This window comes from Euprymna scolopes, chromosome 6 (assembly GCF_053919585.1).
Source record: "Euprymna scolopes isolate OS-2025 chromosome 6, ASM5391958v1, whole genome shotgun sequence".
Lineage (NCBI taxonomy): Eukaryota > Metazoa > Mollusca > Cephalopoda > Sepiida > Sepiolidae > Euprymna > Euprymna scolopes.
The window spans coordinates 44,407,315-44,433,839 of NC_136487.1; the positions used below are offsets into that span (position 1 = coordinate 44,407,315).

Consider the following 26,525-nt stretch of genomic DNA (forward strand, 5'->3'; position numbering starts at 1 on the left):
AGTTCTCCAGGGCAAAAAACAAGTTGTGGTTAAGACCGAAAAATGACTGCTCCATGCCCTCTTTATTTGTATAACTCAAAACACCAGGAAACAGGCTTCACCCCCACCCCCAGTTTAAAAGGTTGTAATTAATCTCATTAGAATTTGTGGGGCAAGGGAAATAATTCTGCCTCAACATATTGCACTCATTGGTCTTACAACTTGTTAAATACAAACACCATATAGCAATAGTTAGAAAATGGAAACAAACACAGAAATTAAGATATACATAAAAATAACTGTATGACTGGGTTAAGTTGCCGACATCACTGAGGACGGTAAAAGTGTTAGATCAAAAGAGAAATCATCATACTATGGTTGTTGAAGTACAGCTTAGCAAACTGAAGTGGCAAATGGTCAAGTGCTCAACAAGTGGCACTACTGTTGAAGCACAGCTTAGCAGATCAAAAGAGAAATTATCTTGAAAAGAACAGAATGATCCTGAAAAGGATAGGATCTGTCTTGAGGAAGACAGTGGTATTTGCTAATGCTGTAGATTGTTATCGTCCTGAAAAGGACAGTGTATTCTGAAAAGAACAGCATAATACCAAGAAATGGGTTGGGTCAACATCTGGGAAAAACTGAACCAGTTGACATCTGGACAGATTACTGGGAGATTAGCAGAGGTGTTTGATCTAGTCTATAGTAGTTGGTAGTTATGACTGAAGCAACTGATTATGTATAATTTGTAAATATAATAAAATTTTATTTAAAAAATTAGGCATATGGCCATAAAAAATGTGGGGAATGGGATTGCTGTTGATCATCTTTTGTCTATCCTATTCTTAAGAAAACGCATTTTGAGTCATTTAATTTTTTCCATCATTTGTCCATTATGTCCACTTGAGTAATAACCACAATACTGCATTTATTCTATGGACTATCTTATTTAAAATATCCCAACATAAGAAAAAAAGGAAAAAAAAACAAAACTGTCTGTATTTCCTGAAGGAGAATATTTTCTTATTCAAAAATTTTTTTAAAAATAATTCAATTTCGATTTTATTTTCATAAATAGAAATGTTTATTAAAATCAATGTTAGCACTCATCTGGTCTTTCAACCATTGAATCTTAGATTTGGGGTGCTTTTCAAACAGTGGATTTCCTATTACATTGACCCATGCAGTCAACCAATGGTAACACTCTGATTAGATGTTTTAACATCATTCAGCCTCAATTTCCAACCTCTGCCGGGTGATACCTTCACCATGACATGTAAGAAAAAAAAGAAAAAGAAAAATTTCTCTGTATTTTCTAAAGAAGAATATCTTATTATTTGAAAATTTGAAGGAAAAAAATTCAATTTTATTTTAATAAACAGAAATGTTTATTAAAATCAATTTTGCACTCGTCTGATCCTTAAATCTTATATATATATATATATATATATATATATATATATATATATATATATATATATATATATATATATATATATATATAACTTATTTTGAACAGTATTTTTTCTGTCAGAATGCTTTATCAATCTACAAAATTAAGATTTTTCCATTGTTTTAAAAATTTATAACAGTAACTTCACTTAAAAAATTGTAATTTGTAAACTAATTATCCGATTGGGCTAAAATTTTACTACATACCATTTGAAAGTGAGTACTTTATAAAAATTATATGGATGTTTTTATGTGTCGCACCATCGATGTGTCAGATCAGATACTATTGAGAGATGTGTTAATAATAATCCAAGTCCGAATCTGGAAGAATTGAAACTGCCAGAAATCCAGATCCAAGGGAATTTGTAGGAATCTCATAATTTGCTCACTTCTCTTACCTCTAAAAATAGTATGGCACCGACCTTGGCTGGTATCACACAAAATAGTTATTACGGATTAATGCGGATAGAAACATCGAAGAGGGAGAGACCTTCACTAGATGTCTGCAGAGAACACAGAAATTTTGAGAGGAGGGAGCTATTGCCATTAAAATTTTAGTCAATTCTTTTTATGAAAAATCGCTCCAGACAAAGCATGAAGCAACTTGATGTAAGAAGCTAATAATAATGAAAGATGAGTATTGCAAAGACAGGAGATGCCTATTGACCTTAGTTTTGAAAAAAAAAAATTGCAAGTAGAAGGAAAACAGTGAGTAGAAAGAAAGTTTCACAAGTTTGCAGTTCTTGAAAAGAAGCTACTGGAATAAAAAACTGTATTACAATGAGATACCAAAACAGCAAATTGATGGAAACGACTAGACTGACGAGTCAAATGAGCTATAACAAGGGAAGCAGGGAATAGATCAGACAATTCTGAGGAAGACACGCTATAACAGTCTTTATACAAATGACTGAGACTAACAACATCACGTCTGTGAGAGAGAGTGGCTTTCAAGAAAAAGAAAGGGTGAGGCAAATACATCTCTGCACTTTATCAAATGCACCCTCAAATGGGACAGAAATTCACCAGCCCAAATATGGTCGGTATCAACAAGAAACCCATGATAAGCATCTGTTTCAATAATGCAAAGGGATTTGTAAGTGGTTATCAAAGGAGTGAATGTTTGAAATCTGGGGAAACTTGTTGTTACTCGGACTTCAGGGAACACCACTTATTTGCTATTGCAAGTGAGCAATCATTGATAATGACTTGTGTGAAAACTAGTAAATAGTAGTAGTAGTAGTAGTAGTAGTAGTAGTAATAATAATAATAATAATAATAATAATAATAATAATAATAATAATAAAATACTTATGTTCTCACTTTACAAAAAAATGTAAAAAATGCGGTAGCACCAATATCAGCAGAAACCAATCCACATAGTAAGGTGACACCAACCAACTGCGAGTAAGTTGAACTAGAATAGTTCTATGCAAACACAAACCTAAAGGAAGTAAAACTGCCAGAGTACATATATAAGAAAAAATCTTATAATAAAACACTTCTTTCCTCCACCCCACTCACAAAAAAAAAAAACGTGCCAACACCAAAACCAACCGAGTCTAGGCCATTCTTGCAATGACCTTCTCTGCGTTGATTACAATGTATTGCTGGGCCCTGTGCAGTTCTAGGAGGTCTACCCTCTCAGACTTTGCCTTCTCTCTTTGAAAAGGGGCTAGTTTATTGCTAATCGCCCGAGGCGCCCCTACAGGGGAATGCTGGCGGGGCTGTCCAGGCATTTTTTTTCGTAGGTTAGAACGCTCCTCCTCAGGGGTGATGATTTTTCAATGCCACTTTCCGACCCTTGTGTCACATCTTCTCAGTAAATAAATACACCAGCATTGGTTGGTAGTCCAGAAAATGGTTATAAAGAACCCGAAAGTTTACATTATTCAAACTAATTTTTTCATCCTGGAAGTTATTCTCACAGTGTTTCAGCCAATGTAACCTCCGATTTCTTCAGGTACATTTTGCCATGAGTCTTTATGTCAAACTCGGGAATTTTTACAGAATTTAGAACAAAGCCTTTTATTTAATTCAGCATAGCATTTTATTTAATCTTGTTTTGTCAGCCATGACAGAGTAGAAGATTTTAGTAATTTGTAATTGTATTCTTAGCATCACCTGTACTAAGAATTGAATCTTAAAATTTTAAAAGTCTGTCACTTTTAATTGATTATTACTTAGTACTTTTATCTGTTGCATCACAGGTCCTTGAATGACAGGGTGGAATGATAAAAATGTCGTGAGTAATGACAACAACACTACAGCTTTATTTTAAAACTTTTAATGAAAAAAATCAATTCAGGTAACTTTATATAGTAGAGCTGATATCTATTCAATGTAACCGCCTTCAGCCTCAATCACTGCCTCAATATGGGCCCATAATTGGGAGCATGCCTTTTCCACAAGTACTGGCAAGAGCTCAACAAATACTCGGCGGATGGTGGCGATCAGGCTGGCTTTGATGTCCTGGGAGGTCATGTTCATGATGTTCTCGACGTAAAACCAAATGAAGTAGTCCAGCGAGTTCAGGTTGGGATTGGAGGGGAGTGAGTGAGAGAAGGGTACAAAGTTGGAACACTCCTTCTGAAGCCTGGGTCTCTTTGAACTTGTTGGCCAGCCCTGCTGCCACACCAAGGGTCTGCCAGCAGCCACTTGATTCCACTCGGGGATCACCATACTCTTCAGCACATTCAGGTACATTTTGGTGTTGTTTTTCAAGCCGACTTCGAAGATGTGAGGTGGCATGATGTGACCCTCACTTGAAATCACACCAAAGACCATAACTGTGGCCGGAAACTTTTTTTTCATCACTGTGGGTGTCCCTGTTATTTATAGCAATCCAGCAATGCATTTTGAGGGTGCTGGCAATGGTCATAACTTGAATCGGTAGAGAGCACGAGTTATATAGTGGTGCATTTCAGATCTTGCTTGTTGAACATTGTGTCACTTTCAGACATGATAGAAGGCTCCTACTGCTCTTGGGATTTGTACATATCTGGCCAACTAGTAGATGGTCTGCAAAAAAAAAAAAAAAAAAAAAAAGAAATGGAATCATGTCTTCTTTTCTAGGGCAACAGTTTTATCGTTCTACCCTCTAATCTCAAACAACTTGATATCCACTAAAACCATGTGATTAAAAAATGTAAAGACAGCAATTTGTAGCTTATTGACTCATCTTTGAGATACATTAAATTATCACTTACTTGTAGAAAAATGGTGGCCATATCAAAGTTGTAGTTTTGGCATAAAGATTCCTGACAAGATCTGTCCAAAGAAGACAGGAGGTTACATCAGCCAAAATAGTGTAAGAATAATATCCAAAATGAAAACAATATTTTGAATAATCCAAATAATATAAATTATCAATCTTCCAAAAATTTCCAAAACTAAATCTGAAAGGATGGAAAAAATCAAGAAGGAGAGCATTGGAATTCTGGGAAGGTTGTATTTCATTAATATTCACAATTACAACACCTAAAAAATTCTGAGGTTTATAAAAATGTTCTTACATGAGAAACAACTTCTACAGAATTTGAACCAAATGTTGTATTCATTGCAATAAAACTACACATACCTTTTATTATCTCGTGCCTCTTGGTTATGTCCTTGAGTTGCTTGTGTCCAGCCATTCCTTGCTCCTAGAAACAAAAGCTTTCTGAATACATAGTAACAAACACGAGTTTCTGTGCTTTTGTTTTTTGGATAATTGGGTTTTATCCAGTCACAATGATTTTACTACAGTTGAAGTCATGTCATTGTTTTTTGTAACCTTAGAAGGAGGGTGTGAGGTCTTTATTTCACCATTTCCTTCGTCTCATCACCCCCACGATAACTCTCCCTGATCTATTTTCTCTGTAATCCAAAGACAGACTTTTTTTATATATGTTCTCTCTGTCACCCAGAATCACACTCTCTGCGATCTCACCTGAATCTTCCTCCAAAGCACGTCCCATGAACGGTTCCGTGACATTGCAACTGATGACATTACACCATGTTTCAACAATTTCTTCGCCTATTTGACTCTACTCTCTCTCTCTCTAATATTGTTATGACACTTTTGGTAAACAAACCAACTTATATATACTCAATATATATATATATATATATATATATATATATATATATATATATATATATATATATTTCTATATGTATATATATATATATATATATATATATATATATATATATATATATATATATATATATATATATATCTACAGCTATGCTCGTAAAATATTCAAAATAAACCTAAAAGCAATGAGCTCCAATTCTCAATTCTGTCAGTCTGTCTACATTGGGTCCATTATACAATATTGTCACTCAAATTCAAGGGAACCATCAGTTGTTATCAACAAAAAATCAGTGATAAATGGCTGGCACAAGAATGCAAATTGAGTTGCAATGATAATCCAAAGAAGCTGAGAGTACTAGGAATTTGGGGAGACTTGTTAACATTCAGACTCCAGGGAACATCATTTGTTCTTACCAGTAAGTGATCCCTTGAAAACTAGTGAGTGAATAACAATAATCACTGGTAAACCACTGGTGTGAGAACGCCAGGTAAGATGCAATAATAACAGAATGGGAAAGAGAGTACTGGATATCGAGTTAGACTTGGTGTTATTCAGAATCCAGGAGAAGCCACTGGATTTATCAGTGATGATCTAAGATTCTTTCCCCACCCCTGGTATAATTTTGGACAAGAATATTTTCCTTTTCACGCTCTGGATCATTTTTAGTTTTTTCCCATTATTATTGTTGACAAATTTACTTGATTCCGCAAGTCTTCATGATCTTTTTCTGACAACTTGTCCTGAACTGTGCTCATTCAGTGGGATCTCCAGATTGCTCAGTTGTCTCAATTAAAATCAAAACGAAGTGCATCAAGACCTCTGGTGTAACTCTCTGTTGCACAGTGTATCTTTACTTTATGGTTGACTGTATTCCACATTTGAAAAAAATGAGTCTTGTATCATATTGAGTTTCATACCTCCAAGAAACTTCAACAGAGACCAAACTGCCAGCCATGGAACATTCCAGGACATGCTGCTGCCATTGCACATAGAAACAACTATTTCAACTGCTTTCAACGAAATAGATATTCTGAAATCAAAGCTGTCTTTAGGACTACAAGCAACCACTGCAAAACGGTTATAGAAATAGAAAAAGAAAAAAAGGTTATAGAAAATGCTAGAGAATCATATGACATTCCATTAAGTCTACAGCATTCATATTATTTGGATTCTTTGGATCGCAAGAACCTGTGACACAATGGATAAAGTATTTTGTAAAATTCAGCTTTAAAAGTTACACTCTTCTAGGGGTTGAAAGTTTAATCCTCAGTGTAGGCGACACTCAAAATACAATTGCGAATTACTTAGGATTTTTACTCAGTTATGGCTGACAGAATGAAAGTTTGCTACCCCCATGGATTAAATAAAGAATTCTGTTCAAAATTCCATGCAAATTCCCGAGTTCAACAGAAAGAGTCCTGAGTTCAACAAGATACACCTTGAAGAAGATGATCGGAGGTTACATCGACCAAAAAGTTGTGAAAATAACAGTCAAGATGAGAACAGTAATCCGAAGACTCCAAATAATACGAATTATCAATCCTCATGTAAAAATTTCACAATCATAAGTCTAGAGTAGTTGAGCAGAAATTTGGTTCCTACAAATTTTGTACAAATAATAAACAGAGTCCTGGGCGGGCAGATATGTGACCTCTATTTCAACTATCATCGATGAAATAAAGGTGATTTCTTCAGCATTCTATAAAGCTAAACTTTTATGCAAGAATTTTGCACCAAATTCCACCCTTTGCTATCAGGGCTGTCTATCTTCTGAATTTCCCTCTGTGACTGAAAATACTCTGAGCAATATCTATACATTCGTCTGGGATATTGCCAAACTTACCAAGAACATGGATGGCAGCAAAGCCACTCACCTTGATAAAATTCCAATCATAGTTCTTAAAAAGCTATTAGCGGAACAAGCTCCCATCTTATAAAGCTGTTAAATGGTTACCTAAAGGTAAAATGCTTCCCAACACCTTAGAAAACTAGAGGACTGTGACTAGAGCGGCAGAGTAATCCAACGATTTTTTCAGCGATCTTTACAAGTGATTTGATTTAAGTTTTCTATTTTAAGTTAGGAGTGAATGTACACAATGTGATGATCTATGAATTGAAACTTAGCCAAGGAGGGTTAAGGATATGTGTTGCATGGAGAGAAATGATATGAGAATAATATGATGGATGTGTAATGTGAGTCTTAAAGACAAGCTTATTTGTGATGATCTCGAAGGAAAATTAAATATGGACATCGTAGAGAGATATACGCAGAAAGTGTAGGCTTCAGTGATATGGTCACATTGAAAAAGTAGACAAGAGTTCTTGTGTTAATAAATGTAGAACAGTTGAGGTAGCAGGTTCAGTTCATAGGGAAAAGCCAAGGAAAACATGGGAGGAAATGATAACAATGGCTCCAAGAGAAAGAAGAATAAATAAAGACCTGGGCAGAGATAAGTTGCTTTGGAAGATAAAGATATTCAATGCATGCCAGCATTTAAAACTGATGGTGATGGTGATGATGATCACAACAACAACAACAACAACAACAACAACAAAAACAACTGGTGATTGAATTCTTAGATATACAGGGTGGAACGATAAATTTATCGCTAAAAAAACAACACTAAAGCTTTATTTTAAAACTTTTATATAAAAAAAATCAATTCAGATAACTTGATTGTGTAGTAGAGCTGACATTTATTTAATGTAGCCGCCTTCATCCTCAATCATTGCCTCAATACGGGTCTAGAACTGGGAGCATGCCTTTTCCACAAGCATCTGCGGGAGCTTGGCAAATACTCGGTGGATGGCAGCGATCAGACTGGCTTTGGTGCTGTGAGAGGTCATGTTGGTGATATTCTTGACATATGATCAAATGAAGTAGTCCAGCAAGTTCAGGCTGGGAGAGGAGGGGGCCAGTGAGAGAAGGGCACAAAGTCACAGTACTTGTTGCGGACCAGGATATAATGATCCTAACTCACTACAAAAAGAAAATAATGAAATGAATGGAAGGAAGGAAAAAAAACTCAATTGCTGAATAAAATAAACATGTCATTTATTTTCTGTTGAAAATAAATGGTTTAGGTGGAACACGTGTTCAGTTCAGTCATTGACGACTACGCGTGTGGAAAAAAGAGAAATAAATTAGGGGAAAGAGAAATGGCAGTCCAGCATGTAGAAAAAGAAAGAGAAAGAGAGGGCTGACCTCAGTAAAGCTGCGCGTGCATGGTAGCAGCCGTCCATGTGGAAGTGTCTTCAGGCCACAAGCTGTGGATGCGAACTTGTCTGGTTGACGAACCAAGGCAAAAAGGGAAGAAAGAGGAAGTTGAACGTTGTTGTTGACTTTTATACCGGGGTCAGTGTTCTGACTGCGCATGTCTGGATTTCCTTTAAAGGGAAGTGACGTTGCCCATGTGTGCGTACGTGTGCACGTATGTGTGCGTACATGTGTGTACGTTAGTGTGTGTGTGTATGCACGTGAATGTGAGTGTATGTACGTGAATGTGAATATATGTATGTGTGTATGTGTGCGTGTGTGAGTGCGTATATCTAGGTATGTGTATGTGAGGAAAAAAACATGTTCAAAAATACTCCTTCAGAAACCAAGCCTGGGTCTCTTTGGACTTGTGGGCCAGTTCCGAGTCCTGCTGCCAGACCAAGGGTCTGTCAGTGGCCATGTGATTGCATTAGGGGATGAACACAATCTTCAGCACATCCTTGGGTGTTGACTTTCAAGCTGACTTCGAAAATGTATGAAATCATACCAAAAACCATAACCGTGGCCGGAAACTTTGTTTTTATCACTCTGAGCACATCCCTGTTATTCGTGGCAATCTAGCAATGCATTTTGAGGATGTTGGCAATGGTCCTGTTGTAATAACTTGGATCGTTAGAGAACATGAATTGTACAGTAGTGAATCTCCAATCTTGTTTGTTCAACATTGTTCACTTTCAGACATGATAGGAGGCTCCTATCACTCTTGGGATTTGTACATAACTGGCCAACAAGTAGATGGTCTGCAACAAAAAAGAAAACCGGTTTTCATCAACTGGAAATGCATCGTCATCTTTTCTAGGGCGACAATTTTAACGTTTCACCATAAAAACGTTAAAACAATAAGATAAACATTGAAATTACATTTGATTTAATAAATTAGAATTTTAGTCATATAAATTATTTGGCATGAAATGAGTTTTTCGATGCTATTCTCAAATATGATTTTTAGTGTATGATATTTTCTTTCTGACATGGGTACGTACATCATACAAAGTTTTCTCTCTTTTTTTTTAACTAGCATTTCAGCCCGGCGTTGCCCGGGTGTTTGGAGGTGTATGTAGAACAAAAAAATTTTTAAAAAGCGGTCAATTTTTTTTTACTTTGACCCCTATTATGACCCCTTAACATTTATTGTTTTGGATTCAAATCAAGTTATTAAGTTAGATCCATGTTCAAAGAACCTATATCTAAAATTTCAATTGTTTATACCCAAAATTAGCGGAGGAGTTTGGTAGAGTTCTCAAAGGTCAAATCGTTGAACTTTGACCCCTTAACAGCCAAATTTCTGGCCTAAAACCGATCACAAAGATTTTCCCAAATCTCAGTACCCTGTATATCAAATTTCGAGTCTGTAGACTTAAAATTGACAGAGTTATTGCGTAGGGAAATGTACACAGACACACACACAGACACACACACGCACACACAGACACGTTCACTTTTACAGATATACTAGCATTTCAGCCCGGCGTTGCTGGGTGTTTGGATGTGTCTGTTGAGCAAAAAAAAAACCCCAAAAAAACAGTGGTAGTAGGAAGGCAGGCCTGAACCCGTACCGCGAAGGAGGAAAAGAACAGGAAAAAAACCTGACGTCTATCCTGTTATGACCACCGCCAAACTTGAAGTGATATTTTTAAAAATTAAGGCTAGACAATCAAAAGGAGAGGATGACTTTCAAAAGTATCGGCGAAAAAAGCGACCCCCACCCTCGTGTAGAAAAGTTCCCAGTTGAAGATGAAGATATTAATGTTTTTAGCCATTTTTCCGATATTCGTCGTCTGAAAGGTCAGACTTTAAAACAATACTGATCTTAGTAAAATCCGTTGTCTCTGTCGAAAATTTTAGGCAGACATGTAAACAAACATACATACATATATTTATATATTGGTAACTAAAAATTTTTGACCCAAACCGATTAAAAAGCTTGCCCTATCTCTGAATACCCTTTATCTCAAATTTCAAATGTTTAGACCAGAAATTGTCTGAGTAATTTGGTAGAGACCGCAGAGGTTAATTTTTTTAAAACTTTGATCCCTATTATGACCCCTTAGCATTTATTGTTTTGGGTTCAAATCGAGTTATTAAATCCATGTCCAAGGAACCTATATCTAAAATTTCAAGTGTTTAGACCCCAAATTGTCGGAGGAGTTTGGTAGAGTTCTCAAAGGTCAAATCGTTGAACTTTGACCCCTTAACAGACAAATTTCTGGCCAAAAACTGATTACAAAGATTTTCCCAAATCTCAGTACCTTGTATATCAAATTTCGAGTCTGTAGACTTAAAATTGACAGTTATTGCATAGGGAAATGTACACACAAACAGACACTTTCACTTTTATAGATATACTAGCAGTTCAGCCCGGCTTTATTCGGGCCTATGTACTGTTCATAACTTTATGTGCATATGCATATATATATATATTAAAAAGTTTGACTCATGTCCCGGTAACCTACATCTAAAATTTCAAGTGTTTAGACCCAAAATTGGCGGAGGAGCTTGGTAGAATCTACAAAGGTTAACAATTTCAACTTTGACCTCTTGGCAGTCAAATTCTCGCTCCAAACTAATGAAAAAGCTTGCTGCATGTCTGAATATCCTTCATGTAAAATTTCAAATATTTAGATCCAAAATTGGCTTTTTGAGCCCTTAACATTTATTGTTTGGGGCTCACAACAAATTAAAAAGTTTGATCCATGTCCAAATAGCCTACATCTAAAATTTCAAGTGTTTTGACCCAAAATTGACGGAGGAGTTTGGTAGAGTTTTCCAAGGTCAAATCGTTGAACTTTGATCCCTTAATCGCCAAATTTCTTACCAAAAATTAATTAAAAGGATTTTCTGAAATTTCAATACCCATTATGTCAAATCTCGAGTCTGTAGACTGAAAATTGACAGAGTAGTTTGGTAGGGAAATGTACACACACACACACACACACACACACACACACACACAATTTCACTTTTATAGATATACTAGCATGGGTGCCCGGCGTTGCCCGGGTGTTTTGGAGGTGTATGCTGAGCAAAAAAAAAAAAAATGGGTAAATTTTTTAACTTTGACCCCTATTATGACCCTTTAAAATTTATTGTTTTGGGCTCAAATCGAGTTATTAAGTTTGATCCGTGTCCAAGGAACATATATCTAAAATTTCAAGTGTTTAGACCCCAAATTGTCGGAGGAGTTTGGTAGAGTTCTCAAAGGTCAAATCGTTGAACTTTTACCCCTTAACAGCCAAATTTCTGGCCGAAAACCGATCACATAGATTTTCACAAATCTCAGTACCCTATATATCAAATTTCGAGTCTGTAAACTAAAAATTAACAGAGTTATTTCGAAGGAAAATGTACACAGACAGACACACACACAGACATACAGATACGTTCACTTTTATAGATATATAGATAGATAGATTTGGCGTGAAATGAGTTTTTCGATGCTATTCTCAAATATGATTTTTAGTGTATGATATTTTCTTTCTGACATGGGTATGTACATCATACAAAGTTTTCTCTATTTTTTAAATATAGGAGGAATTTGACAAGGACCTACTTTTTAGACTTACAATATAGCAGCCATAAATAAGGATTATTTTCTCTTGTGAAAAAATGCCTCTGCTAGGTGATTTAACCTCACACTGACCAATTAGCCTGCAGAGTGTATTGATTCCATCTGTCATTGAAGATCTACTTCAGCCCCTTTGGGAATCATGGTAATTCAGCAGAGAGAAGCCTGAAAGCAACGAAGAAAGATATTCCATCTCTCTTTTTCTCTTCTGTCCCTGTTCAGCATTGGCAATCTTTGACAGTCCAAAGAACTTTCCTTTCTTCACTTGAGCACTGTCCAATTTTCATTAACTTAAATAAATCCTTTTGTTGTTGTGTTAAAAGATGTTTTGTTTTTCCTTACATGAAGCATTGTTTTTTTTACATAGAACTAATATATAAAGTATCTACAAATCCATAGCCCTACACTAGACACTCTTATTAAAGTACCACATTTACTTTATGGTTTGCTCCTACTTAAATGATAACCAATTGGTGAAGTGATATATGAATACAATTGATTTAAAATGTAGAAGAGTTTGTCTTTATAATCAAGCTAATGTTAAACCTTCTTTTGCCTTACTAAATATACTTCTCTTTGATTCTTGCACTGTGATTTTGATGACTAGTGCCAAGTTGCAGATCTAAGGTGATTTGCCGTTCACTAGTTGTTGAATTAATATTGAACAATGATGACAACTGCAATGAGCAAACCAGACTTAAAGTTGAAGTTCTCTAGTATGATACTGTGGTGTGGTTCCTGGCTTTGTTAGAGGCCAATTTCGATGATGATAGCATGTTTGCATATAGCCGTACAGCATAATCATGTTGACACACTGGTTCTCATCAGATCGCTGAAGTTAAGCAACATTGAGCCTGGATAGTACCAGATGAGTAACCATTTTTTTTTTTTTTTAAATTACATTTTCACCCCAAACAAGGCACATTTGCCACTATCAGGGGCAGCAACTACTGGGGCACTATGTTGGGATTTGGGCAGCAAGATGTCGGTTCACATTACACTTGAACTTCTGCATGTCAGTACAGTTAGGGAAGCAGGTGTTGCGGGGGCCGGTCGTCCGGAGACAATCGACCCAACAACCAACAAAAGGTGAACAGCATGCAAGGCAAAGAAGAATGACAGACACAGGTTGTTCGATTTAAAGACGAGGGTTCGTCTTTTATTTGAATATAAACAAAAATGTTCAAATCCGGGTGCTGATCGCCTGGAAGGTCGCACATCACTGGAGGCAAGGTCTGGAGGTCAGGACTGGTATTCTGGACGTAGTGTGGTTCAGAGGGTGCTTGCTGGGTATGGAAATGGTCAGCTGGGCGTCAGGGCGATCCGGAACGCGGAATGAACACTGAGAGCTCGGGGGTCAGTGTTGGGAACGGACGACAGGTACGGAGCCAGGTAGCGGACCAGAGGTGCGAGCGAGGTAGCGGACCAAAGGTGCGAGCGAGGTAGCGGACCAAAGTTGCGAGCGAGGTAGCGGTGCAGAGGTGCAAGCGAGGTAGCGGACCGTAGGTGCGAGGTAGTGGACCGGAGGTGCGAGCGAGGTAGCGGTGCAGGAGGCTGAGACTGCAGGCAGGAGATGCGGGTGCAGTGCAAGAAGCTGGGGCTGTAGGCAGGAGATGCAGTGCAGTGCAGGAAGCTGAGGCTGCAGGCAGGAGATGCAGTGCAGTGCAGGAAGCTGAGGTTGCAGGCAGGAGATGCAGGAAGCTGGATGCTGCAGGCAGGAGATGCAGGAAGCTGGAGGCTGCAGGAGGAGATGCAGGAAGCTGGAAGCTGCAGGCAGGAGGTGCTAACAGAGTAATCAAAGTGGTAGGTCTTTCGTAGGAACCTAGCCCTGAAAAGGGCTATTTGAGTTACTGCTGTAGCTACATCGGCGCTGGTCCTGGAGTGGTTCTGAGGAGGGCTAACAGAGTAAACAAAGTGGTAGGTCTTTCGTAGGAACCTCTTTGAATACTGCTGTCGCTGCTTCGGCACTGGTTCTGGTTCTTGGGTGTTTCCTGACCGCTGCTGCTACCGCATGAGATCCGTCGGCTAGTGTGAGTGGATCTCCAATTCAGGGGATTCGTAGCCCCCTAGCCGGAATAACTTTTTTGGCCGAGAGGCGCTTTCTTTGTGGAGACAGGGTGTTACAACTGGCGTCGGTCTCGGAAAAAGGATAAATGAAAGTCATTAATTCCAGACGAAATGTTTACAAGTCAAACTTAGTTTGGCAGTTTGAGAGTTGTATTTAATTTCATTCCGTCTGAAACAAAAAAGACAATCATTTCGTTATTAATCGTAAAAGATTAATTTTTATGAGTGTTTCCCTTTAACAGCGAGGATGCTGGAAGGGAGACATAAGTAGGTCAGCTGCTGACCTTGCCTTTTAGGTGAGGCTATTCGTCCATTCGCCTCTCTTTTTCTCCATCGCTCATGTTAGAGATGACGCGTGTTTAAACACGGTGGAGTGGGGGAAGGTAGTTTTCTTGCCCCCACGACAAGGCCCTCTCCCTGGATAATTGATCATACTCAATTACAAATATGATGGTTTTTTTGATGGTCATGCCCTCTCTCTGGGTACTTGGGTATAATCCGCTAGTAGTAGATGTACGTCTTATATCTACTTGGAAAGGTAACCTTTCTCCCACGCCTGGTGTGTTTGGTGGGAGGGCTGGACAATTCTGGAGTTTGGTCTGTCTCTTGGCGAGCTGGCTGCGATTGTGTTGTTGTTGGGGCTGGTTCGGCGTCTGGGTGAGTCAAGACGGGTTCTGCCCCTTGCGGTGTCTTTTCCAGGAAAGCTGGTTTAACTCTATCGATCGAAATGGTGTCGTTCCGGTTTCCTCGGTTGATGGTCAAATGTTTTTCAGTACGCCGCAAGACTTTGAATGGACCTTGGTATGATGGTATTAGTGGTCTCTTTACTGCGTCATTCCGTACGAAGACGTATTCGCAATCTTGCAGCTGGTGAGGGACGTGGACGGTTGGTGATGATGGTTGTCTGGGTGGTGAGTACTGGAGTTGGGACATTTTATGGCGTAGCCCTTGAGTGAAAGGACTTGCCGAAGTAAGGTTGGGTGTGGTATCCTCGAAGTACTGGCCAGGTAGAGAAAGTGTCGTGCCGAAGACTACTTCTGCTGGGGAACAACCTAGGTCCTCTTTCAGTGAGTTTCGAATTGACAAGAGGATAAGAGGTAGCTCGTCCACCCAGTTGTTGGTGGGGTGTCTTGTGGTCAGAGAAGCTTTCAGTGTCCGATGAAATCTTTTCACGAGGCCGTTGGCGCAAGGGTGATAGGCTGTGGTCTTGATGTGCTTGACGCCAAGTTGTTGGGTAAACTCCTGGAAGAGTAGGGACTGAAACTGTGCACCGCGGTCTGTGGTGATGATGCCGGGCACACCAAATACTGCAATCCACTCTTGCAGGACGGCCTTTGCTACTGTGTTAGCCGAGGTGTCTCTGATGGGAACTGCCACTGGCCACCTGGAGAAACGGTCCACAACAGTGAGGAGGTGCTGGTAATTCTGGCACATTGGAAGAGGCCCGACTATGTCGATATGAATGTGACTGAAACGAGCATCGGGATTGCTGAATGTGCCTGGTGGGGATCTTGTGTGTCTGTGTACCTTGCATTTTTGGCACTCAAGACACGTTGACACCCAATTCCGGATGTCCGAGTTCATATTTGGCCAAACAAAGCGGTCGGTGATGAGTTTTCCTGTGGCCCGTTTGCTGGGGTGTGACATCCCGTGGAGGTGGTTGAAGATATGCCTCCGGAGTGCTGGAGGTATGTAAGGTCTGGGATGGCTCAGTTTGGTGTCACAGTAAATGGTTCTGCTACTGAAGGGAGCCGGGAATTCCTTTAACTGCAGGGATGTGTTTGCCAACACATCTGGGAGGGTTGTATCAGAGTCCTGTGGCTCTGCTATCCGGTCCTGGCTGAGCGGGCTGTCTTCCATGGCGTTGATGTTGGACCTGGACAAGGCATCAGCAACAGTGTTATTTTCGCCTTTGACATATTGAATGTCAGAGGTAAACTGGGAGATGTAGTCCAGGTGCCTGATCTCACGAGCAGAATATTTGTCCGAGTTTTTGGACAAAGAAGTTGTCAGGGGTTTATGGTCCGTTAAAACAGTAAAACTGCGGCCCTCGAGTAGGTGGCGAAAGTGCTTGATAGCGAGGTAGATTGCTAGAAGCTCTTTGGAGAAAGTGCTATATCTCGACTGAGCTGGTGAAAGTTTAGCGGAGAAGAAGGCTATAGGTTTGCGTTGGTCTTCACTCTCCTGTTCCACGACAGCTCCTACTCCAGTATCTGAGGCGTCTGTAGTGAGATATATGTGCGTCCGGGTGTCCTTGTTCAGGTGTGCCAACTTTGTGAAGTTTGCTAAAGCAGCTTTTGCTGCGTAAAAGGCTTTTACTTGTTCCCCTTCCAGAGTGATGGATTTGTTTTTTCTCTGGAGGACGTTTGTCAGGGGTGTGAGGAGATCTGAGCATTTGGGGATGAAACGTCGGTAAAAGTTTACCATGCCCAAGAAACGTCGTAATTGTTTTATGGATGTTGGCATGGGAAAATCTCGTATCGCTTCTATTTTCGCCGGAAGTGGAGTGATCCCATGAGCATCGGTGTGGTGTCCTAGGAAGTTTATATGCTGTGCTCCGAATTCGCACTTGTCTGGGTTGATTCGGAGTCCATAGTGTTTCAGACGGCGAAACACTTCTTCCAGGTGTTTTGCATGGGTCTCCACATCTCTGCTGGCCACCAAGATGTCGTCTATGTAGGCGTAGACGTATGGCAGGCCACGCAGAACCTCGTCCATAAGTCTTTGAAAAGTCTGGGCTGCATTACGTAGTCCAAAGGGCATTTTTAGGAATTCGAACAGTCCGAAAGGGGTTGTAACGGCTGTCTTCTGTATGTCCTCTGGAGCAACTGGTACCTGGTAGTATGCCTTGGTCAGGTCGATCTTCGAAAAGATACGAGCCCCCTGTAGGCCCGATGCGAAATCGTGGATGTGTGGAACTGGATACCGGTCGGGCACTGTGGATGCGTTTAGTTTTCGGTAGTCCACGCAGACTCTGAACTCCCAATCAGGCTTGGGTACCAAATGTAGTGGTGATGCGTACGGGCTGTCTGAGGGACGGATAGTGTTGTCCGCCAACATCTCTTCAAAAGCCTTCTTGGCATATGCCAGCTTGTGTGGGGGGAGTCGTCGTGGCCGTGCGAATGCGGGTTGTCCAGTGGTCTTTATGTGGTGCTGGGTTTGATGTTCTCCTGCGTCGGTAGGCTTGATAGGTTGAGTGATGTCCTTGTACCGGCACAGGATTTCCGCATAGCGTGGGTCGTGTTGAGTTGCTACGCTAATCCCGGTTGTGTTGCTACTTGATGGGGTCCCTATAACCTTGAGCGATGTGGTGTTGTTGGATAGGGTCCTTGTCTTCATGTGGACGGTCAAGTTGTAGTGTGCCAGGAAATCAGCACCGAGCAAGGGGGTTTTGACATTTGCCACCGTGAATGACCACTTGAAGTCACGCCTAAGCTTAATATTCAGAGTTAGTTCTTGGTTCCCGTAGGTTTCTATGATGGAACCGTTTGCTGCCCGAAGTTGAAATGGGGCGGGTCTTTGGTTTGACTTGTTGGTGGGTGGTATGACGCTGATGGCTGCACCGGTGTCGACTAAAAATCTTAGGCCATTGTTCTGGTCCCACACATAAAAAAGACGACTATGCATGTGTGTACCAGCAGGGGTTGTAGCCACTGCCTGCTGGTTTATTCGTTTCCCTGTGTCCTTTGGCGTGTACAGGGAGGTTGACACTTGCGAGCTTGGTCACCGAAACGTTGATGGTACCAGCATTCGTTGGGGTTATAGCTCCGTCTCTGGCTCGAACTGCGGGTACGGCTTCTATAACGCGTGTGTGGGGCTGGGCTTTGACCGCGAGTGTGGGTGTCTGGCTTTCGTTGCCTCTGGAGTAAGGTGAGTTTCAGCTCTTGGAGTTCGGCTCTCATCTGAGCCATCTCCTCTTCGAAGCGTCGTGCAAGGCTTTGAGGGCTGTTATCGCCTTGGTGGTCTCTTTGGTGAGTCCTTTCCACTTGGTGGACTCTTTCGTGGGTGTCGTCCACTTGATGGACTCTTTCATGGCCCCGGGAATAGACCTTGTCTGCTGAATCGGCCAACACTTCCAGGGGAGTTTCTATAGGAACCAGGGCCAACACCTGAGTGATGTTCGAGGGCAACCGATCCATCCATAGGCCTCGGAGAATAGGCTCGGCCATGGTGTTGTTTCCGAGGCGACTCTTCATAAGGCGCAAGAGCTGGGATGGGGTTCTGTCGCCGAGAGACACGTGAGAGAACAGGTCTCTGATAAGATCTTCATCCGAGCGGCCTGTGCGCTTAAGGATGGCATCTTTGAGGTGGGTGTACGGAAGGTGTTCGGGTGTATTCATCAGGATGTCCTCCACTTCTTCCACGACGGCTGCAGGTAGGGCCTGTACCACTGCAGCATATTTGGTGTCCTGGCGTGTGACTCTCCTGGATGCGAAAATCGCCTCCAGTTGAATAAACCAACTCCTGGTGTTCACGGGGTTATATGGCGGTAGTTGAATGAAGGGAGTTGATGTGTTAATCTCATGTTCTTCGGTGCCTTCCGCCATCTTCTGTGTCAATTGTTTGCCCGTATCGAAAGTCGCGTCGAGTCCGTCTGTATTTTTAGCAATCTTCTCTGCCAGCTGTTTTTGCCTGTGTTAAGGATCACATCGGGGTCACCACTTGTTGCGGGGGCCGGTCGTCCGGAGACAATCGACCCAACAACTAACAAAATAAACACAGGCAAAAGGTGAACAGCATGCAAGGCAAAGAAGAATGACAGACACAGGTTGTTCGATTTAAAGACGAGGGTTCGTCTTTTATTTGAATATAAACAAAAATGTTCAAATCCGGGTGCTGATCGCCTGGAAGGTCGCACGTCACTAGAGGCAAGGTCTGGAGGTCAGGACTGGTATTCTGGACGTAGTGTGGTTCAGAGGGTGCTTGCTGGGTATGGAAATGGTCAGCTGGGCGTCAGGGCGATCCGGAACGCGGAATGAACACTGAGAGCTCGGGGGTCAGTGTTGGGAACGGACGACAGGTACGGAGCCAGGTAGTGGACCAGAGGTGCAAGCGAGGTAGCGGACCGGAGGTGCGAGGTAGCGGACCAGAGGTGCGAGCGAGGTAGCGGACCAAAGGTGCGAGCGAGGTAGCGGACCGGGGGTGCGAGCGAGGTAGCGGTGCAGAGGTGCGAGGTAGTGGACCAAAGGTGCGAGCGAGGTAGCGGACCAAAGGTGCGAGCGAGGTAGCGGTGCAGAGGTGCAAGCGAGGTAGCGGACCGGAGGTGCGAGGTAGTGGACCGGAGGTGCGAGCGAGGTAGCGGTGCAGGAGGCTGAGACTGCAGGCAGGAGATGCGGGTGCAGTGCAAGAAGCTGAGGCTGCAGGCAGGAGATGCAGTGCAGTGCAGGAAGCTGAGGATGCAGGCAGGAGATGCAGTGCAGTGCAGGAAGCTGAGGTTGCAGGCAGGAGATGCAGGAAGCTGGATGCTGCAGGCAGGAGATGCAGGAAGCTGGAGGCTGCAGGAGGAGATGCAGGAAGCTGGAAGCTGCAGGCAGGAGGTGCTAACAGAGTAATCAAAGTGGTAGGTCTTTCGTAGGAACCTAGCCCTGAAAAGGGTCTTTGAGTTACTGCTGTAGCTGCATCGGCGCTGGTCCTGGAGTGGTTCTGAGGAGGGCTAACAGAGTAAACAAAGTGGTAGGTCTTTCGTAGGAACCTAGCCCTGAAAAGGGCTCTTTGAATACTGCTGTCGCTGCTTCGGCACTGGTTCTGGTTCTTGGGTGTTTTCTGACCGCTGCTGCTACCGCATGAGATCCGTCGGCTAGTGTGAGTGGATCTCCAATTGAGGGGACTCGTAGCCCCCTAGCCGGAATAACTTTTTTGGCCGAGAGGCGCTTTCTTTGTGGAGACAGGGTGTTACAACTGGCGTCGGTCTCGGAAAAAGGATAAATGAAAGTCATTAATTCCAGACGAAATGTTTACAAGTCAAACTTAGTTTGGCAGTTTGAGAGTTGTATTTAATTTCATTCCGTCTGAAACAAAAAAGACAATCATTTCGTTATTAATCGTAAAAGATTAATTTTTATGAGTGTTTCCCTTTAACAGCGAGGATGCTGGAAGGGAGACATAAGTAGGTCAGCTGCTGACCTTGCCTTTTAGGTGAGGCTATTCGTCCATTCGCCTCTCTTTTTCTCCGTCGCTCATGTTAGAGATGACGCGTGTTTAAACACGGTGGAGTGGGGGAAGGTAGTTTTCTTGCCCCCACGACACAGGCACCTGGAATAGAATTCCAGAGTCTAGCGGTTCTAGGGAAGAAACTACTGGAGTAGAAAGATCTTTTACATCTAGGGATCTCTACTGTGTGGGGGTGGGATTTTGCTGCCTGTCGGGTTTGTCAAGGGTGTCTACGTCGTTGGGAATTCTCGGTGCTGTATGTGCTTTCTGCTTATCTCAACATTGTTTCCAGTCATCCTGAACCTCCTCTTGCCACTGGCATTTAACAATGTCAACTCAGGAGAGGTGTGGTTGGAGATTGCCACAAAAATTTCACATGCAGACACCCTTTCAGTGAGTATCCATAGTCTGTCAAAACTGAAGGAAGCCACTGTATAGCCAAGAACCACACAGAGATTTAATATGAATTGGAATATTAAAAGTTATTTTTTAGTAAAGGAAGATAATGAGCGGATATACACGGGCATGCATATACAAATGGTAATAAATGAAATATTGAAAGAATAGAAGCCAGCGCTACCTTAAACATAAACAGAGTTTTATAAATGAGAAATTGAGAAAAACGAAATTTTATAACAAAACATCTTTTATACAAAATATAAGAATATAAAGTTATTTTCAATGATGAAAAAGTTCAAAGTACAAGCACGTGTTTGAATAGAGAAATTAAATGCAAAGTAGTCACAACTATAAATGTTCACATTGTGAGTATTTGACAGTATGGCATTGTGTATGCATGTGTTCATATTAGTGCATGAATAAATATGTTCCAGTTGATAAAAGTCGAATATGTGAGTCATTTTCTTTGTGACCCTCCCTCACCACCAGGGGTGGAGAGGAAGAGTGTATGTTCTGATGTCTTTCAGGTGTAGCTGGTGAAGTTTGTTCAAAACTAATTTTCTTGACCAGGTCTTATAGGAATTTCTAAGTTGACCAGTCCATCTATCCAGCGTGGTCGTAGCTGAGATTGAACTCACTACACAAGTTTGTAGTGTAATTCAAATCTTGTCGGTAGTTGAATACTTGATGCTTCGCCAGGGCTATCAAGGGTATTTTTTATTGTGACTAGATGGGGTGCCTACCATGGTTTAAGAGAGTCTATCTACCCTTGAGAGAAGGATAGACTACACCAGTTTCTCAACCTGGTATTTTACCTCACCGTACATACAGCACCTCGCCCTCACAAATGGTCACCTCCTCTGATACTGGCCAGGATCAACATTGCTTAACTTTGGTGATCTGACGAGAACCAGTGTGTCAACGAGATTTACTCTAAGTTAATACTGGCTTATTACTTTCACGTGTATGTGTTACATTGGAAAAATTTTCATTGGTTAAAAATTCTTTGAGTTAACACTTTCATGTTAAAACTTGATAGCCCCAGGAAGTGACGAAGAAACTATATCAAAATGAACTAGAAAAAGAAAGAGATTAAGCAATTAGAACCATTTGCGTTTCAATATTCGTTCGAATTGCATCTCGATGTCTAATCTATCACAACACTGTTTTGGTTTGTCACCAACTTTTCACAATATTTGTTTTGCAGACGAGTCAACCAGCTATAAATTATTTTAAATAAAAAATGCTTTAATTATCATCAAGTTATTTAAAGTTTGAAAATCTAGTGCCCAAGAGGAAGGGCACTCTGACCGGCAGAAAATGCCTGGGCAGCCTCGTCGACATTCCCCGATAGGTGTGTGTCAGGTGATTAGTTACAAACTAACCTCTTATCAAAGAAAGAAGGCAAAGTCTGGGGAGAGTGGACCTCTTAGAACCATACTATCCTTAGTTAACAGGGAAGATCGTTATTTCCATGGCAAGTGCTCGTCTGAGCTCCATTCTCTGCCCCCCCACCCACCAATCTTTTTCAAAAAACACCCGACTAGCTGAAACCACCGTCAATAACTTTCCCCACTCCTTATCTGTGCCTAAATCAAAACATAGATTCCATGAACAAAGCTTCTTTCTTAGAACTGCACGCCTGTGGAACTCTGTTCCGCTTGCCTGTTTCCCTCCCGACTTCAACCTGGATGTCTTCAAGTCCAACACAAACAAATTCCTGATGAACCGCCCTCTTAAGTAATGACACTTTATCAATTCTCCAATACTATTACTACACTATCCCATTGATTACTATACACACAATCACCCTGATAAGTGGTGAACTCCATGTAAAAAAAAAAAAAAAAGAAAAAAAAAGAGAATTTGTTGGCTTTGGTTCGAAGAAAAAAAAAAAAAAAAAAAAAAAAAAAAAAAAAAAAAAAACGGGCTAATTGATTAAAAAGTTGACGAAATCCAGCCCCCAAACACATTACATTTAAAATAATTTGTGCGGCTAAATCTACTAAATTTATTATGCAAACGCACTTAAGATGATTATACTTGATTAGTTTTTGCATGCATTCTTCAAAATTACAAATTTGTTTAAAAGAGATATGTTTATTTTAATTATAAATCAATTTATTTTATTTATAATATATATAAGTCTTATTAAAGCAGAGCGATAGCAACAATAAATCTTCTGAACCGATGTGGCGAGCTATGAGGTGCGCCGTGACGGAAAAGGCCGAAGATTGCCGGAGTAGCGAATCGTTTTTTTTTCCTCCCTACGTTCTTATCAACAATTTCGTCATAATCCGGTTCAACATGGTGGAGTCACCTTTAAAAAAGCAAAAAGCGCTGGCCAATAATCCCAATAAGTAGGTTTAAGTCTTACTAAGACTTTTTTAAAAAGTATTATTGAATGTCATTTGATTTAATACTTCGAACTAAATGTGTTAACTTCGTTTGTAAACGGAATTCATTCTTTATTTCTACATAAATGTTAACTTCGTAAATTGTCTCTCTCTTGTTTTTTTTTTTTTTTTTAACTTCCTCTTTCGTCGTCCTGTATATCCTATTGTTACATTCCTAAACACAATGCACGTGTTTCTATCTGTTAATTTTTTTTTTTTTTTTTGTCATTTACGATTTTCAGAGCAGACGTTAAAACTTTTAATTTCGTACATTTTAGTTTGTAAACTGTAAAATCTCCGTTTACGTTGTAGAGTAATTTTCTTTTTGTTCTCTAAAGTGTTGACCCTCACCCCCTAAAAAAGAAAAACAAGATTTGTTTTCATTTTTTTTTTTTCTAAAAAAAAAATCTTTTCGGAGATATTTCCCGCTTTTAAGTTTGTTTATTATGTATTTTTTTTTTTTTTTTTTTTTTTACTTTTTTGCAAATTCAACAGAGCTTCACGATTGCCTTTGTCTCATTTAAAAATAATAATTAATACTTTGCGAAAGAATGGTTATTTTGTTTACTACTTTAAAGAGCCATGTGGTCGGAGAAATTGTTGAATACTTTAACGAATTTACAATTTTTATCGTATAAAAGTCTTAACCAACCTTTAATCTATTTTAACTTTTGTAACCCTACAAAATTTACTTTATTTTTCAATCCTTTTGTAAGAACCTGGCTTTTATGAAAAATATTGGGTTTTATCGTTGCTTTAGAACCTGAACACTCGACTTTTTCTAATCAACTTTACTGGCTAGAAATCTTTTTTACCCGCCAATTTAAAGGCTTCAAAATCACCTTAGAATTTCCCACGATCACGAACAATATTTTTATAATAATGCAAAAAAAAAAAACAAAATAATAAAAAACAAAAAAACAATGCTGTATAATAATGCAAAAAAAAAAAAAAAATGCTGTATAAAAACACCTGGCCCTGGAAAATTCGAATGTGTTTTTGAAGGCTTTAAACACGTAAATGCGAAAGTAGTTTCCACCAGAATCAAACGTTATGGACTAAGGTTAAGTATTTTTGTTCAAACTAACTATAAATATTTATCTGAAAAGCTACTGTCCTACTAAAGAATGCACATACTGACCCAATGGGTCGCGGGAAATTTTAGCGTATGATTAAAAAAAAAAAAAAAAAAAAAAAATGATTCCGCCTTTTTTGTTACGAATGTTATTTTATTGTTTAAGTACTTTTCATGATGACGTAAGTAGCTAATCCTTTCCCCTTTGTCTTTACTAATAAAACTATCAGACAAAACATTGTGTTTCTCGCCTATACGTAACTTTAATAAACGCGCATTGAATTATTTGTTCTTTATTAGTCATCGAATATTTGAAACCAAAAATAAAATAACAAATGATTTGTTGAAAATTATATTACAAAAAGCAAACAAACTGTAAACATTAAATTTTTTTTTTTTTTTTTTTTGTACTTCTAAGAATACACAGCACCTGGAAGATTTAAGTTCTCATGTGTCTGTTCCTAATATTGACGGAGAATAGTCATTCTCGGAATGGTCGAAGCTGTTTATAATCGAAAATCGCGTAAAGGATAGACGACACTAAACATGGTTTGGGGGCAATATTTCTGTTAGTCTTTGAAATAAAAATAAAAACTTGGAAAAGGTGGCTTTCAAAGCGTAAATTGCTTCGGCAGTTTCCGAGACTGACTAGATTCTTCCCTTAATACTCGGAACAGAAATCCTCTGGGCACCCGGTACCTCTACAGAATTGTAACTGAGACTTAAAAAACAAAACAAAACCGTTCAGCAGGGTACTTCTACAGAATACGGACCGTACTTTAGTATTTTCAAATTCAATTTTTACGGTATCTTTTCTTAAATTGTTAGGTGAAAGTACAAAATAGTTACAAAATGCCCACCCCTCCCAATGTTAAGAATAGGTTTTTAAAAGATAACGTTATTCTTCCAATCCGGTCCAAATTCTATAAGTATTTTTATTTTTTTCTCCACCCGGGTATCACAGATTAAATTAAACTAGTTTTGTATTAAAAAAATGAATTGTTTTTATTTTTTGTCAAAATTGTTATCATTTAAAATAGTAAGCTTCTACGTTCGCCGTGTTTTTCTTAAAAGTGTAAACTTTTCTTCACGAATTGTTATTGTTTGTCTTTGGTGTTTTGAAAATCATTGGGAGTGGCTCAGATCCATTTTTTATTAAAAAAATAAATAAATAAAGATAAAATTGTTATTAGTCATGGCGGCGTCTTGTTGTTGTTGCCTTCAGTTATATAAGCGTTAAAAAACAATCAGCTGAGAGGGAGAGAATCGTCACCAAAGTCCCTTGTTAATACTATTTGGGTAGCATTTAAATTGACTCATCGTTGCATTTTATTCAAAATGACAAATTAAAGGATTTGATTTGTTTTAAAAACTCCGCAGGGCAAAACAAATCGCGCACTTGTCTCCTGTCCCAAGTTCTAACTTAGTTCCCTCGCTTTTTTTTCTGATTTTTTTTAAAACTCTGATTCTTCAAATACAATTAAGTTATTTTCTGTGATGTAAATTATTTAATGAAGTGGGTTTCTACACTACCCCATAACTTAGGTCATCACCAACTTCCGCGTGTTTTTTTTTTAACTTCCGGTTTCTGCTGACCGTTTTGCTTCACGATTAATGCTTTGGAAAAGTCCTTTCTGATTAATGTTTACCAATTTTAAAATAAGCAAACGAAGTTGGCCATTTTCCCAGAATAACAGAATATTTTAAAACTGGTAAACATTAATCAGAGGGAACTTTCCCAGCGCATTCATTTATCATAAAGCAGACCGTCCAGCAGAAACTGGAAGTAAAACTGAGACCGTTCCCCGTTGGGATAACATGAATTATTATCACTTAAACCATGTTTTATTTAAAAAAAAAAAAAAAAAAAGAAATAGTTATAATAAAAACATATTTATAGCGAGTTTTTATCATCGTAAACATGAAACGCAGAAATAAAAATTGTAGTCTTGTTTTTTTTTTTGTTTTTTGTTTTTTTTTTAAATATTCGAGAAAGGGACGTAACTCAAATTAATTTTCGTAATTAAGGACAAGGAACCATTTAAAATTTTTTTTTTTTTTTTTTTTTTTTACCAAAAATGTT

General features: G+C 39.6%; 2 protein-coding genes across 2 annotated transcripts in view; one reads left to right on the forward strand and one right to left on the reverse strand.

The window, feature by feature from the left end:
* Positions 1-18,087: 18,087 nt before the first annotated feature.
* LOC145278163 (uncharacterized) lies at positions 18,088-18,969 on the reverse strand. The gene has a single exon (XM_080130442.1). It carries the CDS (start codon positions 18,967-18,969, stop codon positions 18,088-18,090), a length of 882 nt encoding a protein of 293 aa, XP_079986568.1.
* Positions 18,970-23,186: 4,217 nt separating this feature from the next.
* The window catches only part of LOC145277625 (methyl-CpG-binding domain protein 4-like), a 75,008-nt gene continuing 71,669 nt past the window's right edge, over positions 23,187-26,525 (forward strand). Inside the window, exon 1 of the mRNA XM_080129179.1 lies at positions 23,187-23,331. Coding sequence (XP_079985305.1) covers positions 23,279-23,331 — 53 coding nt within the window. The 5' untranslated portion in view covers positions 23,187-23,278. The remainder of the gene's footprint in view (positions 23,332-26,525) is intronic.